Here is a 20,054-nt window from a genome sequence, read left to right as displayed (position 1 = left end):
AATCTTCAATTGAATCGATTCGCTCTCTGTATTAGTTAGTAAGTTAGTATATAAGTTCCTTTTCCCCATTACACAATACAAGTAGGTTTAGAATTTTCCCTACACAAAAATCTCAGAATTGCGGAAGCAAATAATGTCTTCATGGTAATAACCAAATCATATATATATAACAGGGCTGAAAAGTCACCACTTGTGGCTGAACACCCAATTTAAATCTTAATAATTTAATTTTAACTCATATTCCAATAAATAGTTATTTTAAAAAAAAAAAAAAAAAAAAAAAAAAAAAAAACCAAGCATTGAAAAGGCCTTAGCAGTGGTCATTGCTACGTGTTCCGAAAATTTCAGCTTATGGTCTAACAATACACCGAACAATAGCTTGGGAGATTTAATAGCTCTGCAGAGGTCGTTGATCAACAAAACAAAAAGCAGCGGACCCAAATAGCTTCCTTGGGGAACACCTGATAATATTTCAAACGAAGAAGATTGTATGTTTCCAACGCGTACAAAAGCACTGCGTCCAGTCAAGTATATCTTAATCCATCCAATAATAACAATTTTCAATCGTAATACCCTTTAAAAATGTTTGATCGTGTGTCTCAGGTGAGGTGCGAATGTTTAAGTAACGTGTGTTAATATTTAAAGTTTTTGCTTGTAAAGAAATCAATGTCAAGAAATATAATATATTTACTAAGACACACTGCTTAAGCTTAAAGATGCCGGGGACAAGTTTCACAAAATGTATTTGTAGCAGTCTTCTCGTTACATAGAATTTGTAAAGCACTGCACAGATTGTTCGTATACTGTATCTCTATTGTTCGTATACTGTTGGATGATTCGGAATATTGACTACCTCGAATTGAATCTATGCAATGACGATTTGCTCATTTTGCACCCCATCGGTTACCGAGGAATAACTCTCAACAATCGCAAAATTATGTCTATCCGATGCAGGGCCGCTTTCACTGAGGGACACGTGCCCCGGGATCCACGATTTTAGAGGTTTGTTCTCAAGTTCTCTGATAACAACCATATCAGATTGATTCTAGGTCGTCATATCGATAGCCATTCAATTTTCTATGAAAAGGGCCAAACACAATTACATAAATCTAACATTACTTTTAGTTGTTGAGCCAAAGATAAGTACACTAAGGTATCTTTTTACGTTTTTTTTTTTCGCACGGTTTTTTTATACACGGCTTTTTTTGCACGGTTTCCGCAAAATCCGTGTTTTTTTGTCGTGAATACGTCTTACTTTACTATAGGGTGCCTTTTCAAAATTATCCATATGGAAGAATGGGCAGAACTTATTCGTGAATATCTCGACTTGTGTTAACGGCAACAACATAATTCTTTCACCATTTCATCAAAAATATGATCAGGAATTTAGGATAATATTTTGAACAGTGTGAGATAACCACTAACAACTAAAAGCTTAAGTTTTCTCAAACTTTGAAAACAATGTGAAAAACTCTTTACTTTTGCTTGGCTTTTTCGCGCAAGGACGACGATGTTGAGATAGTCAGGATAGATCTTTTCAACTGACTGCGTATAAAAGGGGAACCGTGGTCGAAAATCGATCATTCGTCATCTAACACTCGATGTGGATAGACGAATAACCTACTACGACTAATTTCGATTTTGTTTTATTTTTTATTCGCAGTTGTCTACCTACCCAAGCTATGGGTAAAAACCGCCATAGATCCGAGAAGGATCCAAAGGATGCTAAGCGTCTGAAGCCAAGTGATGTACAGGTAAACGACCGTTTGCTGAGTAAAAACCAATATGCTGATCTGCCAGTAGATGTCGAAGAGCAACTGCAGAAGAAGGAAAAAATGCCGCCTTTCTACCTGAAGGGCTTCCCACCAACTCTACGTTCGGATTTCAACACACTGATCAGCAAAGGACTACAGGCAACAATCCGTTTATGTACTGAAGGCTACAAAATAACTGTTCCGGCTTTGAACCACTACAAAGGAGTGGAATGCTATCTGAAGCAGACAAAAGCGGAATACTTCACACACGATATTGCCGCCAACAAACCTATGAAGGTTGTACTTCGAGGACTACCCGACATGATGGAAGCCGAACTAAAGCAGGCACTGTCGGAGGCTGGACTAAAGCCTTTGATGGTATTTAAAATGAAGCGACATAATACGGACAAAAAGTTTAGAGATCAACTGTACCTGATTCATCTGGAGAAGGGCTCCATCACCATGAGTCAACTGAAAATGATTAAATCGTTATTTCACATAATCATCGAATGGCAAAAGTATAAACCGGTACATCGGGATGTCACACAGTGCACGAGCTGTTTGAACTACGGCCATTGAAGCGAGGAATTGCCACATGAAAAGTCGGTGCGGGAAATGTGCCGAACCTCACAATACCAACGATTGCCTACTAGATGATATCGCTGTAAAATGTGTGAACTGTGATGGCGACCATCCATCTACTAGCAAATCGTGTCCCAAACGTGCTGAGTTCACAAAAATTCGACAACAGGCGTCCCGCAAACAATCAACGCGCAAGAATGTTCCACAGAAGGATGAAGTTAATTTCCCACGGCTCCCACTGAAGAGGGATATTCCGAATTTGCCGCCACTTCCTCGCAGCAATCCAAAAGATTCAGCCGCTGGATCACAAAAAGAATCTTCCTCAAAAATCCCTCCTGGATGGGGCAATAATCAACCACAAGCAAAGGATGACTCTGGTGATTTATTTTCTGCTGAACAACTGATCGTCATTTTTGAAACAATGACAACAAAACTACGAAACTGCAGAACGCGGTTAGATCAAATCAACGCCTTAGGCAAATTCATCATCGAATATGCAAAATAATGAGTTGGTTATAGTAAATTGGAATGCTTGCTCACTCAGGAGCAAAACTGCTGAATTGCCCGACTTTCTTCAAGAGAAGAATGCCGATATTGCTATTTTAACTGAAACTCATCTTAAACCTGAAATTTCTATTTTTATTTCCAATTACAGGATTCACAGGCTCGACAGGGCAACTACCAGAGGAGGGGGAGTTGTCATTGCCATTAAACGATCCATTCAGCACAGGCTTCTGTCAGCCTTTAAATTGCAACTCATAGAAGCCATCGGAATTGAGATTACAACGACGATGGGACCCATAATCGTCATTGCAGCGTACTGCCCCAAACAAACCAATCTTCGAGATGGTACGTGTGCATAAATGAAGCGAGATCTGGCTATGCTCACTAGACGACAGAACAAATTCATCATTGCTGGGGACCTGAACGCACGGCATGAGCTGTGGGGAAACAGAAGACAGAATCGAAACGGATTCGTACTTGCCGAAGAATACGAAGCTGGACAATACAACATCTTCGCTCCGGATCGACCAACGCGACTTTCCAGATCGGGAGTTCATTCCATTTTGGATATATTCATCAGCAACATCGCCATAGACAGCTCTCCGGTTGTCTTCTACGAGCTCTCTTCTGACCACTTTCCAGTAATGTTGACGTTGGGATCTTCACCAGAAACAGTGCCTATTCAACCTCGGAGGAACTATTATCGCACCGATTGGGTCCAATTTCAACATATCGTCGACCAACTTATTAATATCGATTTGCCACTTGATTCCCCGATGGAAATCGATGCAGCCCTATCTTCCTTCCAGCATTCAATCACAGTCGCTCGTGATAGGACGGTTCCAGTACAACATATGCCGAGTTCCTCTCTTCAAATCGACAGTGTCACCAAGAAACTCATCCGACTTCGGAATATCTACCGGAGGCAGTATCAACGAACTGGCATCCTAGATAGGAAGACTACTTATAACAACTTAACTAGGATAATCCAGGAAAGGATATCTGAGCTTCGCAACAGGAACTTCCAGCAAAAGCTTCGAGAAATTCTCCCACATTCAAAGCCCTTCTGGTCCTTAACGAAGGTGCTTAAGAAAAAACCGAAGCCTATTCCTCCTCTGATGGCACCCCAGGACGCAGCTGAAGGAATATTTTTAATCACACCAGTAGAGAAGGCAAATGCGCTAGGCCAGCAGTTTGTGTGTTCTCACAATTTAGGACTTAACATTGTTAGTCCATATGAAAGAGCCGTTGCTGATAGCGTAGCTGAGGTTGACCAATCAGACAGCTTGGTTCCTGAGGAAAGTAGAGTCACTGCGAATGAGCTGATGGCTTTCGTGAAAAAATCCAAAAATATGAAGGCCCCCGGTTTCGACAACACATTCAACATTGAGCTGAAACATTTGAGTATTCGCTCACTTGTCTTCTTAGCTAAAATTTTTAACAGGTGCTGGGAGCTTGGTTACTTCCCTTCAATGTGGAAGTTAGCTAAAGTTATCCCAGTTTTGAAACCGGGGAAAGATCCTTCCTTTTCCAAGAGCTATCGGCCCATCAGCTTACTCTCTGCCCTATCCAAGCTGTTTGAAAAGTCAATACAAAGGCGAATTCTTGCTTTCGCAGATGAACAGGACATATTTCTGGAAGAACAGTTTGGGTTCCGGAAAGGAAGATCCACCATCCACCAACTCACAAGGGTTAACAACGTCATCCAGCAAAACAAATCAGTGTCCAAAACGACTGCCATGGCAATATTGGATATTGAAAAGGCATTCGATAATGTGTGGCACGATGGCCTGGTGTTTAAACTGCATCGGTATAATTTTCCCATGTATCTTATTAAAATTATCAAAAATTATCTTGCAGATAGAGCATTCCAGGTTTCTCTGAAAAATGCACTTTCAGAATGATTTACTATTCCTGCTGGTGTACACCAGGGAAGTATCCTAGGTCCCATTCTATACAACATTTTCACATCAGACATCCCACCTCTTCCGGGTGGTGGTGTTCTGTCACAATTTGCTGATGATACTGCCATTCTTTACAAAGGTCGTGTCATTAATGCTCTGAAGAATAAACTACAGACAGGTCTGGACGCTCTAACTGAATATTTTACAAGCTGGGAAATTGTGATCAATGCAGCAAAAACTCAGTTCATCTTGTTTCCACATTCAAGATCTCCAAAACTTGTTCCATCAGACGAATGCCGAATTCGATTCGGTGATTAGGTCATCCAATGGTCCGACGAAGTTATCTATCTAGGACTCACCTTTGACAGACATCTGATATTCAGGTCACATGTTGACAAAATCGTTCAAAAATGCAGCATACTCATTAGGTCTCTGTATCCGCTGATTTGTAGAACATCTAAACTATGCCTGAAGAATCAGATGGCTGTCTATAAACAAATCATCTACCCCGCAATTGAATACGCAGTCCCTGTTTGGCGGGGCTGTGCACGAACACACAAACTTAGGCTTCAGCGCATTCAAAGTAAGATCTTAAAAATGATTCTAAATCTACCCTCTTGGACAAGGACTAGTGAAGTACATGAGATGGCCTCACTGGATATACTAGAACAAAAATTCGAACAATACTGCACGAAATTTGAAGAGAGGTGCTCAATCTCTGAAATACAAATAATTCAAAATTTGTACGTATTAGGTTAGGGATAGTTATAAGTAGGTAGACATTTTATAAATAATAAAAATAAATATTATGATTAAACATTAGTATGTAAAACAAGAGTAACTAACACACCTATTATTAATAACGAATCGTATGAACAACAAAGATGAAAGGCCAAAGGGTCAAAACACTTGTACTGTAAAATGTTGATGTAATACACAAAAATAAGATTAATAAACAGATATTTATGCAAAAAAAAATGCGAAAATCTATCATTTCTTCTTGTGCGTGGAATGGAAGCAGATGTCGTGAGAATGATTTAATCAACCAGCAGCTTCGGAGAGTGCACCTTCTGCGTGGTTAAAAACCTCAAACGCTCAGGTCGCAACTCTCATTTGGATTTCAGTGGTCCCCGGTAGAGCAGTTTTTTTTTTTTTTTTTTTCAAACAAAATTTTTATTAGGCTCATTTGCTTTAGCTTAACGTGGCCGATTGTCTTGTTGTTAGGGGGAGAGAAAGGGATGCCGTATTACGGGGCGGCATACTCCCCAGTTAGTAAGGGGACATAGGGAGGGTGGGACCTACACAGTATTGAATTGAAATTTGAATACATCATTGGTTTGTGGCATACATCTTTTAGACACATTTTGCGTTCGATGAATCTTCATGTTTTTCAGCTTGTAGCAATGAAGAGATTATTCTGGATTGGGATGCTTCGTTGGTGTGTTCTGACGTTGATGTGACGTTTTTGGGTAGCTTCCAGCAACTCAGTCAGTTCAAGGCAGGTGCATGCTCCGAAGCATCGTTTACACAGGCCATACTTCCAGCAACGTAAAGAAGAGTGCGGTAGAGCTGTAGACGAGAAAGAGATAGGGAGAGCACTAAATTTGAGCATTGATAGTTTTCAAGAAGTTATAGATGAGAGTCATATAAGGAAGATTTCGAGTTGCCAAGACGTCGCGGACTGGTACGAAGGGTGGTATACCTCGGGCCCGAAGGGAACCTATGAGTTGGGACCTGGCATCACAATACTCGACACATGTCCAAACAACATGTTCGATGTCATGATAACCCTCACCGCAAACGCAGACACCACTCTCAGCGAGCCCCACACGACGGAGATGCGCGCTGAACATATAATGATTAGACATGAGCCTTGACATTACACGAATAAAGTCTCGGCTCACGTCTAACCCCCGGAACCAAGCTTTCGTCGATACCTGTGGGACTATTGAGTGTAACCATCGTCCCAGAGTTCCACTATTCCATGTATTCTGCCAGCTGGCTAGAGTTTTCTGACGACAGCAACTGAAAAATTCATTGAAGCAGATTGGTCTTTCATAGATATCACCTTCTAGTGCGCCCACCTTGGCTAACGAGTCCGCCCTCTCATTGCCCCGTATGGAACAATGTGAGGGGACCCAAACCAAGGTAATCTGGTATGATTTTGCAGATAAAGCACTCAATTGTTCCCGTATTTTCCCCAGGAAATACGGTGAGTGCTTTCCAGGCTTCACTGAACGGAGAGCCTCAATGGAACTGAGACTGTCCGATACAATGAAGTAGTGATCTGTGGGCAGAGTGTCAATGATCTCAAGGGTATACTGAATTGCAGCTAGTTCTGCGACGTAAACTGAAGCTGGATCACTGAGTTTATAGGAAGCGGTGAAATTTACATTGAATATACCGAAGCCAGTGGACCCGTCTAGATATGATCCGTCAGTGTAAAACATTTTATTACAGTCGACTTCTTTAAATTTATTATTAAAAATTTTTGGGATCTCTTGAGGGCGTACAGGATCCGGGATTCCACGAATTTCCTCTTTCATGGATGTGTCGAAAAACACAGTAGAATTAGAAGTATCCACAAAATGAACACGATTGGGAACAAACGAAGAAGGATTTATATTCTGAGCCATGTAGTCAAAATACAAGGACATAAAACGGGTTTGTGAATTAAGCTCGACGAGCTTTTCAAAGTTTTCTATCACCATCGGATTCAAAATGTCGCATCGGATTAGCAGTCGATATGAGAGATCCCAGAACCTGTTTTTCAACGGTAAGACGCCCGCCAGCACTTCAAGACTCATCGTATGGGTTGATTGCATGCAACCCAAGGCAATACGTAAACAACGATACTGAATTCTTTCCAGTTTAATGAAATGAATATTCGTAGCGGAGCGGAAACAGAAACATCCATATTCCATTACTGACAATATCGTCGTTTTGTACAACCTGATCAGGTCTCCTGGGTGAGAGCCCCACCAAGTTCCGGTTATTGTACGAAGGAAATTGATTCTCTGTAGGCATTTTCGTTTCAAATACCTAATGTGACATCCCCAGGTACCTTTGGAATCGAACCAGACCCCGAGATATTTAAATGTGAAAACCTGAGCTATGGTTTCACCCCCTAGTTGAAGCTGTAATTGCGCAGGTTCTCGCTTCCTTGAAAATACAACCAGCTCAGTTTTCTCCGTAGAGAACTCGATACCCATTTGAAAAGCCCATGTCGACAAGTTGTCGAGGGTATCTTGCAATGGTCCTTGGAGATCGGCAGCTTTGGGTCCTATAATAGACACAACACTGTCGTCGGCAAGTTGTCTTAGCGTGCAAGATGTGTTGATACATTCATCAATGTTATTTACGTAAAAGTTGTATAAAAGGGGGCTTAAGCATGAGCCCTGAGGAAGACCCATGTAACTGAATCGCTTTGTCGTCAAATCACCATGCTCAAAATGCATGTGTTTCTCGGACAATAGATTATATAAAAAGTTGTTCAAAACTGGTGAAAGACCATGCTGATGCAACTTCTCAGATAGAACGTTAATGGAAACTGAATCGAATGCCCCCTTGATGTCGAGGAAAACTGATGCCATTTGTTCTTTACGAGCAAATGCCATTTGAATTTCTGTTGAGAGCAACGCTAGACAATCGTTCGTTCCTTTGCCCCTGCGGAACCCAAATTGTGTACCTGAAAGCAATCCATTTGTTTCGACCCAATTGTCTAGACGGAAGAGAATCATTTTCTCCAACAATTTCCGGATACAGGAAAGCATAGCAATCGGCCGATACGAATTGTGATCGGAGGCTGGTTTTCCAGGTTTTTGAATAGTAATAACTCTCACTTCTCTCCATTCGTGTGGGACAATATTACCCTCGAGGAACTTGTTGAATAAATTCAGCAAGCGCCTTTTGGCAGAGTCGGGCAGATTTTTCAACAAGTTGAATTTAATTCTGTCTAACCCCGGGGCTCTATTGTTACACGACAAGAGCGCAAGTGAGAACTCTACCATCGAAAACGGTGTTTCGTTTGTATTCAATGTCGCGACGCGGGATATCTTCTGTTCCGGAACAGAATCAGGACATACTTTCTTAGCGAAATCAAATATCCAGCGGTTAGAATATTCCTCGCTTTCGTTCGCGTGATTTCGATTGCGCATGCGACGGGCCGTATTCCAAAGAGTGCTCATTGCTGTTTCTCTCGTTAATCCGTCAACAAACCTTCGCCAGTAACCGCGTTTCTTAGCTTTAATAAGACTTTTCATTTGAAATTCTAACGCCGCGTATTTCCGATAATTATCTGGAGTTACGTTCTTTCTAAACGAGATGAAGGCTGAAGCTTTTTTCGTTTTCAGCTCTGAGCACTCTTTGTCCCACCATGGGTTGGGAGAACGCATACTAGTTTGCGCGCTAGGTACTCGTTTCGTCTGAGCTTGAATTGCGGTGTCAAGAATCAAGCCAGCCAAAAATGTATACTCTTCCTCCGGAGGAAGCTCCTGTGATGTTTCTAGTTTCTCAGATATCGAGCTCGCGTAACGTTTCCAATCAATGTTTCGTGTGAAATCGTACGAAACATTGATTGTTTCCGATGGTCTTCCACGGTTGGTGATAGAAACTATGATCGGCAAGTGATCGCTACCGTGAGGATCACAGATTACCTTCCACTTGCAATCTAACTGTAGCGAAGTCGAGCAAAGGGATAAATCCAGCGCACTTGGTTGTGCTGGCGGTCTAGGGTTCCGTGTCATTTCTCCCGTGTTTAGAATTGTCAAATTGAAGTTGTCACACAGATCTTGGATTAACGAAGAACGATTATCATCATATAAGCAGCCCCATCCTGTACCATGCGAGTTAAAGTCCCCTAAAACCAGCCGCGGTGAAGGAAGAAGTTCTATGATGTCTGCAAGCCGACGATGCCCTATCGAGACTCTGGGAGGAATGTAGATAGAAGCTATACATAGATCTTTGCCTTTAATATTAATTTGGCAAGCAACAACTTCAATTCCCGGTGTCGAGGGGAGGTTAATACGATAAAATGAATAGCACTTTTTAATCCCTAAAAGTACCCCTCCATAAGAGTCTTCTCGGTCCAGGCGGATTATGTTAAAATTATGGAAGTCGAGGTTGATGTTAGAAGTAAGCCAAGTTTCACTCAAGGAGAATACATCGCAATTATGAGTATGTATTAAGTGTTTGAAAGAATCAAGTTTTGGGATGATACTTCTGCAATTCCACTGAAGCACAATGATCATATCTTCGATTCTCAGTGGTAAATTATCCATCAAAAGATACGATCGCTGCAAGGAGGGGCCATTGTTCAGTCAACTGTTTTAAAAATGTCCTTACTGTTGGCAGTAGAGCAGTTAGGAAGCTTTTCAGAGGATCAGTAATATTGAAGGCTGTTAATATCCAGTCCACGATATCAGAAAATTTCAATAATCCAGCGTTTGTTGGATTTTCTGGTTGTGCTTTGGGGTCATTCGGGTTTTTTGATGCCCCAGGAAGTGCTGGGTACTCCTTATCATCCCTAAGTTTTTTGAACCCAGGAGGTGTTTGCTTCGGTTTTGAGTCAGCACTTTTTGTTTCCGTTTGGTTCTTTTGTGACGAAGAGGACAGTCTGAGGCCTTTACGAGGAAGCTTGGGAGAAGCCAGATTTTGTCTTTTCCTGCTTCCTTCAACCTGTGTGTAGGAAGGTCCTTCGCCTGGGTCGTCAGAGGTATCCTCTTCAACTGGCAAGATTGCAAACGGGTTCTCAGGGGTCGATGGAGTGGTTCTTTTTAAGATTTCCGCATAAGAACGTTTGGAACGTTCTTTCACGGATCGCTTCAATTTCTCCGCACGCTGTATGTACGTAGGGCACACCGAAAGATCATGAGGATTCTCCCCGCAGTAGCAACACTTTTCCACTGCTCTTCTGCAGAGATCGTCCTCATGGGCCTCTCCGCATTTGCCGCATCGCAGTTTGTTGCAACAATAGGTTGCCGTATGACCTAACTGTTTGCAGCTTGTACAATGCATTACCCGCGGTACATACAGCCGAACAGGTAGACGAACTCCACTCACTACCAAGTAATTTGGAAGTGCAGATCCGGCAAAAGTCACGCGAAATGAGTCCGATTGGTAAAATTTACCATCTATCGATTTGGAGTGCAATTGCTTGCACTCCAAAATTTTCACTGGATGAAGGTCGGGGTTTTTGAAACGGCCTACCCCGTCCTTCATCAGATCTTCGATTGTCAGACTTTCGTCACGGACCACACCGTCGATCTCCACCACATGAGACGGGACGTACACGCGGTACTCCTTCGTGAACAACTCGCTGGTAGCAATCGCGTTTGCTTGCTTCAGGTCGGACACAACAACGCGTAACTTGTTTGGCGAAACCTTATCTATTGTTTTTATTGCCGAGTAATGTTTTTCCAGGTCCCGAGCAATATTTAAAACTCTGAGAGACTTTAATTTGGGCCGGAAGTATACCACCCACGGACCCCCCGAGCCATCGTCTTGGTAAACTTTTTGGCGGGCAGGCAATATCTTAGAGGGAGATGGAGGCATCGGAGAGGGAGATGGCATCGGAGAGGGAGATGGTATCGGAGGGGGAGATGGTATAGGAGGGGTAGATGGCATCTCGGAAGCAAACTCAGCCTCTAAATGTTCTTCGTTCATTCGTTCAGCTTCGCCCTCCTCCGAGACACCCCCACTGTCATCAATATTCATATTTAAAGTGCGGGAGTAAAGAAGTCTCCCGCACTTGAAATGAGAAAGAAAGAAATAAAATGAAAAGAAAATATATGAATAGTAAAAGTTGAAAGAAAAAGTTTGAGAAAATACTTAACAGTATGTCACGGTAAGCTGTTAGGTGAGTTGCTCCTTCACTCCTTCGTTGTGCTTCAGCGTGACCTTGACTCAGGATTTGGCTGCTGCGATGCGGGTAGCAAACAATAGAAATAACTGCTGCCCGAGGATAGCACAATAGCGTCTACTGTTGATACCGATACAAAACCGGTGCACAGACAGAACTCACTTGCGGGGATGCTACTTTTTATCACTTTTATTTAATGCCTATACTACAGCCTCTGCTGTGATAGGCACCTTCGTCTTACCGATGTCGATTGTTAAAAAAACGCGTGTGCTCACTTCGAACATTCGGTTACGAATGGGTGGAGCAGTTGGCAATAAAAGCAGACCTTTTGCGTGGCATAAAGCCTCAAACGCTTAGGTCGTGCTTTCATTTGGACTTCAATCGTTCTATCATTTCTTCTTGTGCGTGGAATGGAAGCAGATGTCGTGAGAATGATTTAATCAACCAGCAGCTTCGGAGAGTGCACCTTCTGCGTGGTTAAAAACCTCAAACGCTCAGGTCGCAACTCTCATTTGGATTTCAGTGGTCCCCGGTGGAGCAGTTGGCAATAAAAGCAGACCTTTTGCGTGGCATAAAGCCTCAAACGCTTAGGTCGTGCTTTCATTTGGACTTCAATCGTTCTATCATTTCTTCTTGTGCGTGGAATGGAAGCAGATGTCGTGAGAATGATTTAATCAACCAGCAGCTTCGGAGAGTGCACCTTCTGCGTGGTTAAAAACCTCAAACGCTCAGGTCGCAACTCTCATTTGGATTTCAGTGGTCCCCGGTGGAGCAGTTGGCAATAAAAGCAGACCTTTTGCGTGGCATAAAGCCTCAAACGCTTAGGTCGTGCTTTCATTTGGACTTCAATCGTTGGGAGCAACAGTCGGCAATGCTTTCATTTAAACTTCGGTCGTCATGTGGAGCAGTCGTCAATAATGAGAGCAGACCTTTAGCGTTGTACAAAACCTCAAACACTCAGGTCGCAGAGCCAGTTTCCCTTCGAAGAAGATCGATTACATCATCCTGTTGGTGGTCGTTTGCATTGGAGCAAAATAGAATGGAAAATGGACAACAATGTGAAACATCATGCAAAATCAGCCCTTCTAATGGCTCTAAATGTTACCTAAAGAACTATAAAGATTGCTTATTTGTAAATCGAAAATTAAAATTAGCAGTGCAGTTCAAATCTAAGATAATTTGATCAGTTTTTTTTTTGAAATTTTCACAGTTCTAAATTCGCAACAGTGTTTAAAATCGTTTATATCGTTCTGGCCGTTCTAGGATGCCAGAAATTAATCCCATACAACATTTTAATAGTTTGTTTTACTGAAATATTGAAATCCGAAATGAAATAATCGACATCAAAATTATCTTCGGTGCCATTTAGAACCATAATTTTATACCCAAAGAATTATGCGAAATTTTCCAACCAGTTGTAGTTTGTAGTAAACTTTCTGCTGATTTGCTATATAAAATGCATAGCACCGACTCAGAAGCCATTCATTTCGAATTTGGCTGTTGTTGTCATCGTGTTGATTATGGTGTGATCGAGGAATCTCCAAGCGAAATACAAAGCTTGTTACCGCAAGCGGAAGAAGAAGGTGACTCCAACAGAACACATATCAGCGGAAGTCAGCGATATCCATCGGAAGTCAATGATATCCATCGGAATTTGAACTCACACTATAAAGAAAGATTGTCAGTTTTATTCGTATTCACGACATCCAGTTATGTCTCTGACATTACACACCTGTACTTTTTTTAACACGGTAAGTAACCCCCGTGTAAAAAGAGACCTTAGTGTACATCACCCCTATTCTGCATTTCGACCGAATCGGATTTTTTCGAACGAATGTAAAAATTTGCATTCTGTAATTCGATCGAGTGGTGTATGGAAAACTCGAACTCGATCGAGCTACAGAATGCAAAATTTCGTATCCGATCGAAACAATCCGATTCGAACGAAATACAGAACCGGGGTGTATGTCTTGTTTCTATATTCACTTATTTTTTATGCGATGATTTACATGTCCAAACGAAATTTCCTCACATTCTTATTGTACTTAATAGCACTAAGCTCAAGGGTTAAGCTGCTTACGTTACAGTAATTGCTCCTGATATACCATTAGGTATTAGGTATGCATTGTCTCGATTACCTTTGATCACTCTCATCGTTAAGGGGAGCTTGCCGTTAAGATGCTTCAAGTTCATAAGAAGGTATTTGAAACAAAGAATCTATGTTCCAATTGCATAATAGAAAATGTATTATTGTGAGTGTTGTGATTGTAGTGGAGCGATTTTATATTTAGACATTAAAATACTATTTTGCTAGTTTCCTTTTTATGATGTCTAAAACTCCAATGATTGTACGTATCTTTGAACTGTAGCCTCTCCTGAAATCATCGTACCCTATTAAGTTACATGTTCAGTAGAAAAACAGCTCAACAGTTCGATAGTTAAACTGCTGCGATAACTACGGCTTTTGGTGAAGCTTTACATTTGAAAATGACGAACCCGAATAGTGTAAGACAAAACATTTCTTCAATATATCGTACACTTCTACTAAAAATCATCCTTTCCAGAAAATCCATGCCGTATCAATCCCAGTTCCGTTTGGAACTATCAGCGGTGTGTGGTACGGCCCCAGCAACATACGACCAATTCTTTTCATTCATGGATTCTGTGATAACAGCGGCACATTTGAGCGGTTGATACCCTTGCTTCCGGCTCAATACAGCTACCTGGCGGTGGACCTACCGGGACACGGAATGTCCTCTCCAATACCACAGGGAATGATGTACCACTGGACCGATACAGCGCTGGTAATTTTGTGGATAATGAGGGTGTACAAATGGCCCAAGGTATCCCTGGTGGGACATTCTTTGGGTGCTATCATGTGCTACATATTCATTGGTCTGCATCCTGAGAAGGTGGATCTATTTGTCGCCCTCGATGCTCTGCAACTGTCATATCCCAGTAATGTACTTGAACACCAAACTTACCTAATAGAGCGATTCGTGGAAGCGGATTCATGGAATGAACCTCGGGAGCTACATTCTTATGAAAATCTAGTGGACAAAATTCACAATGGGGCCAATGAAATCCCCCGAGAATTTTGTCATCACCTTCTATCGAGAAATATTGTTGAGTCCAAAGTTTATCCAAACAAATTTCATTTTCGGCACGACAGAAGAATAAGCTATCCTTTTCATTTGGGCTGGTCGGAGAGAAATAATGTTCAAACAGCCAATTTGATTAAATTTCCAATATTGATTATTAAAGCAAGTGACTCAATTCATTACGGAGATGAGGAAGAATTTTCGCGAATAATAGAAATCATAAGAAGCCAGAACGCAAACTTAACACTAATACACGTGAAAGGTTGCCATTACGTGCATTTAATTAATCCTGAAAAAGTAGCTCATGCTATTGTAGATTTTTTAGGTACAACTGAATACATAAAAAGTGCTCTCCAGAGTAAATTGTGACATATCTTTACAAACACTATTGTTTTTAGAAATTTAATGACATTTTTAAATATAGAAATTTAGTTTGGTACACCACACCTACATATACAATTCGTTCGAATTTAAGTGAGATAAAGGTTCAATTAACATTTTTTGTATAATACTAATGCTACAATAAAAGTGCAATCAAATTCCTAGTTGTTAAATTCATCTATGTTGTATGTGCTGATCATAGAAGCAAAATGATGAGCTGATATTTAACAAAGCTTCACCACAGAGAACAGACATCCCAGAAGTCATTTTAATGTGTGTAAGAAATTTATCGGTTATTTGGCAAAGTGATCACCAAGTAACTATTCGCCTATAGAGGAGCTTCGAGCAGCCCAGCAATCGCATGTGGGATTTTGTGTTAGAGCTTGCATGCAACGATAATTCATGCATGCAAAATTATGCACATGTCGTTTTCGCTTGAGAAAACTGAAACTTGGCTTCAAGCGAAAACGACAACAATGATTTATAGACAATTGTCACTCACGGATACAAATCCATTGTCGGTACCACGATTAAAAAAACATGAAAATCATGAAACATTACTTCTCATGAGACCATGCCATTATGATTTTGTGGGAAAATTCCATAAAAAAATTTATGATTCAAATCATTTTGCTCATAATATCATTAATAAGAGGTATGAAAACACGTTTCATGATTTTCATAATTACTTAATTGTGGAATTGGAAATGGATTTTTATCCGTGCTTGTATTCTGTGCACAGCTTTTTTTTAACTTGTACTAGTTTGGATGTCTGTTCTCTGTGGCGTTCACGGGACATATTCGCATACCAGTCCCATATGGATATTCGCCATTTCAAGTTAGTTTTGTTAAAAAAAAAAGAAAAAAGTCTACTCTGATCTATCCCATAGAAAAAGTGCCCTTACAGTATAAATTACATTGTATTACAACTATTTCGTACAAGTTTGATCGTTTTGTAGCACAGAAAATCAATTTTTTTGTAAATAACATTTTTTTATATGTGACTGATATGCGTTCAACTAATAGGGAGTAATTCTGTTAGCATTACAAATAATGTAGTAGCCTTAAAATAGCACATACCAAATGAGCTTTCAATTGATTGTTAATTTTTCAATTTTCTCTTCTAATATAAAACACTTTCAACATAACTTTATTATGCTACTTGCTAATTATTAGTAATACGAATTGGTTAGGAAATGGTATTTAGAATATATGCGACTCATCAATATATTAGGCATTTCAACAATATACATATATATATATATATATATATATATATATATATATATATATATATATATATATATATATATATATATATATATATATATATATATATATATATATATATATATATATATATATATATATATATATATATATATATATATATATATATATAAATGTTTGTGTGTGTGTGTATGTGTATGTATGTAACATTTTTTTGCACTCTCGGAGATAGCGGAACCGATTTTCATGAACTTAGATTAAAATGAAAGGCACAATTGTCCCATACAAAGTTCCTGAATTTTATATTGATCCGACTTCCGGTTCCGGAATTACAGAATGATTAAAGAAAAAAAACCTATTTCAAACTACTTCCTCACTTTTCTCTGAGATGGCGTGATCGATTTTCAAAATCTTGACTTCAAATTAAAGGTCGCATAGTCCCAAATAAAACACCCAAATTTCATCCGGATCCGATTTCCGGTTCCGGAATTATAGGGTAAAATGAGTTCAAAATTTGATACCGTCACTTAAATAGGCGAAACAAAAAGGGCAAAAAAAATCCAAACCGGTCTCAAAACTACACAAAAAAAAAAATTGATAGTCATTATCAGTAGACAACTAAACGAACCGATTTCGGCTATCCTGGTTCCCGGTCTCCAGTTCCGGAAGTACCGGAAATAGTGGTCATATAATCCAAAACGGATCTCACTCACTTTTCGCAGCGATGGTTTGACCATTTTCAACAAACCTAAATTCAAATGAAAGGTTCCACGGTCCCATACGGAATTTCTGAATTTCATTTGGATCCGACTTCTGGCTTCGGAGTTATAGGATAAAGTGTGTTCAATATTGTACACCGTCACTTAAACTAGCGAAACAAAAACTGTAAAAAAATTCTAAACTGGACTCAAAACCGTTGTTCTCAATCTTAGGGTCGCATGAAAGGTCTTATGGTCCTAGCAAAAATTACTGCATATTTTCGGATACAACAAACATTTAAATTGTCGTTCAGAGTACGATGGCAAGATCGTATAAAATCTTTAAAATTTGAATAAAAACTAGTAGAGTTTGTACGTCATGTTAGTTGGTGGCCGTACGAACCGACTTCGATTATACCGGCTCTCGGGTTCCGGTGCCGGAAGTACATATAATAGTGACCCATTTCGTTTTCTAATGGATAGTCTAACCTATCAGAGAACTGGTTCATTCTAGTTATACTAGTTAATGCACAAACAATCCCTTGGTTTGTTTCAAAAATCGAAGAGAAACATTTTGAATAGAATACCACAGTATTAAATATGAGAAAGGCATCATTACACCACTAAATGGATTAAAACAGTTTTTTTTTTATAAATATAAAGGGGTCATATACCAATTGATTCAACTTGACGAACTAAGCAAATGTTTATGTGTGTGAGTGTGTATGTATGTATAAGTCTGTATGTGTGTGCAAAAGTAGGAGGCGTGAATCTCAGAGAAGGCTGGACCGAGTTTGACCAAACTAGTTGCAAACGAAAGGTCTTCCAGGAAGTATATATGATATTGTTTTTGTTACTGGATCTGCTGATTATTTCTGTGTTATACAAAACTTTTATGTCAAAATTTACAGTTTTTTGGCAATGTCACAATTGACCTTGAAATAGGGGCTGGGATCCACTACGAGATTGATAGTACCTATTAGCTCCCTCCAGACAGCACCAGACTAGATGCCGTGTGGAATCCGGCGGAAAAAAATGAACCAAGAATAGATCCACTGGGTTCCTGCTTCCATGTCGTAAAAGGCGACAATTGCAGGACTTTCTTTTTCCTTTCAGATATCAGATATTTTCAATATTTCACTTCTGATTATTCTATTTTACTAAATTATCTCTTCATTCAACCTATCAGTTTTCGTCTAGCTTCGAAAAAAAGTTTTATTTGAAATGTTTTCTTCTTCCATGTTATTGATTGTCTTTCAGGATTATAAATTGAATGATAAAAATCAACTATTGCGCAAATCCGTTGATATTACAAAGTTAATAACAGAGATAACATATATCGGTATATTGAATACATAGTAAAAAATACTTGATATTAATATTTTTCTCGATAGCCGGCTGCCCAGATCAACCAATACAACCAATTAATAATTTGATTAAATAATCAAAATAATAAATTTAATGAAATTGGTGATCCCTTCCCATTCCTACGTTCGGGCCTGGCCGGCGCCGGTACTGTTCAATGAATTCTGGGATTACCAGAAGATGTACATTGAAGGATGATTTACCAGTCCAGGTCGGATCATCTAGAAACGCCCTGTAAAATTTCAGCTAATCAGTAACAGAGTAGCAACCAGGGGTGGTCACTCAAGCTCAATGTCACAATTGACCTTGAAAACTGAAATATTAATATTTCTTGTTTAATTTTTCCATGTGCTATTTTCTTATTTCGATGGAACAAAATTTCATGATCAAGTCTTTAGAACTGATTGTTTTGGTCCTAAAGAGAACCGAATAATTCAACTTTCTCGATGCTTAACAACAACAGCCCAAATCTAATCAATAAAATAATATCTTCGTTGACTTGATTCATTATTTTAGTGTCGATTTGCCTATTTCAATGGAAGAAAATATCAGTTCTTTGGAATTGATCCTTGCAATTCATTAAATCTCTTCGATTTGTAACAATGTTGATGACATTTTCCTCAAATGCGAAGGACCAGGATATAGTTTCCACTCTTAGGGCGTTGACGACGGTTCCTTGTAGTGTAATGATCACAGGATATTATTGGCAACTAATTGTGTAAAGCCACTATCGTAACGTCCTGTTCCGTCTAATGGGCAAGAAGAACTCGTCCAGTCGAAACGCAAATTTAGCATATCCCGTACTACATCAAAACCATCGTCCGAACACGAGAAAGAAAATCGCGCGTCACAGATTTTTCTTTTTAGTGTTCATTTATTTACAAAAGGGTTGACATTGTGAGGTATTTCCATATTATTTCATCCAACATAAATTAGCGAACATGTTTCTGAAAACAACGAGCAATATTAGGAATACGTTTTATACATCAGGACTCACGAGATATTCACGATCAACCCACCCCATACCATTTTCCATAGAACGTTTCCATGGGTTCCGCGAAGCTCTGGTATGAGCTGTTGAATTCGTAAGCGATACAACCATATAATACGAGTTACTATCCACAGACGAGCCACTTACCTAACAAAAGTCTCTTGAATAAAGAAAACTAACTATTGTTTATTTAAATTTCGAGAACACGGCTCCTCTGAGTAGAATAAAAAAAATTTATAAATTATAAATTTTTATACCGTAGTTCGATGCAACCGGTCACGAAAAACATATAAAAGCCTCTGAAATTCGTTTAATTCAACAATCAATAACTTATCGATTCAAGTCAAAGATCAAGGAAGACGTTTACCTCTCCGAACAGTCGAAGTATTAATAGAATTACAGGTTTGATGCTCGATTTGTGTTTGCAAAAATATTCCCGCTAGTATCAATTCAACGGAACGTAGGCCTGCAGCAATACCTAACAAAAATTCTAACTATTCTGATTCTGATAATTACTTATAATTAGATAGCTAATTTTATTTCTCGCAATCATTCAATATTTTGCAAAAATTTTCTTTGCACAAAAATCTCAAAGCCATGTTTTTTTAGAAGTATACATTACTTAAGTCTCAATATCACACATTATCCTTATAGTTTCCTTATATAACATTTTGGTGGGGAAAGG

The 20,054-nt window shown here is 39.6% G+C and overlaps 1 protein-coding gene across 1 annotated transcript; it reads left to right on the top strand.

Annotated features, from left to right (window-relative positions):
* The first annotated feature begins 14,059 nt into the window (after window positions 1-14,059).
* Window positions 14,060-15,184, top strand: LOC131427890 (serine hydrolase-like protein). Its single transcript, XM_058591458.1, has 2 exons — window positions 14,060-14,108; window positions 14,168-15,184. The coding sequence occupies exons 1-2, from the start codon at window positions 14,091-14,093 to the stop codon at window positions 15,071-15,073; spliced, it is 924 nt and encodes a 307-aa protein (XP_058447441.1). The 5' UTR covers window positions 14,060-14,090; the 3' UTR covers window positions 15,074-15,184.
* Window positions 15,185-20,054: the final 4,870 nt, after the last annotated feature.

Source organism: Malaya genurostris, chromosome 2, assembly GCF_030247185.1.
Source record: "Malaya genurostris strain Urasoe2022 chromosome 2, Malgen_1.1, whole genome shotgun sequence".
NCBI classification, from domain to species: Eukaryota; Metazoa; Arthropoda; class Insecta; order Diptera; family Culicidae; genus Malaya; species Malaya genurostris.
Note: the sequence above shows the minus strand (reverse complement) of the source record. Positions and strands in the feature narration are given on the sequence as shown.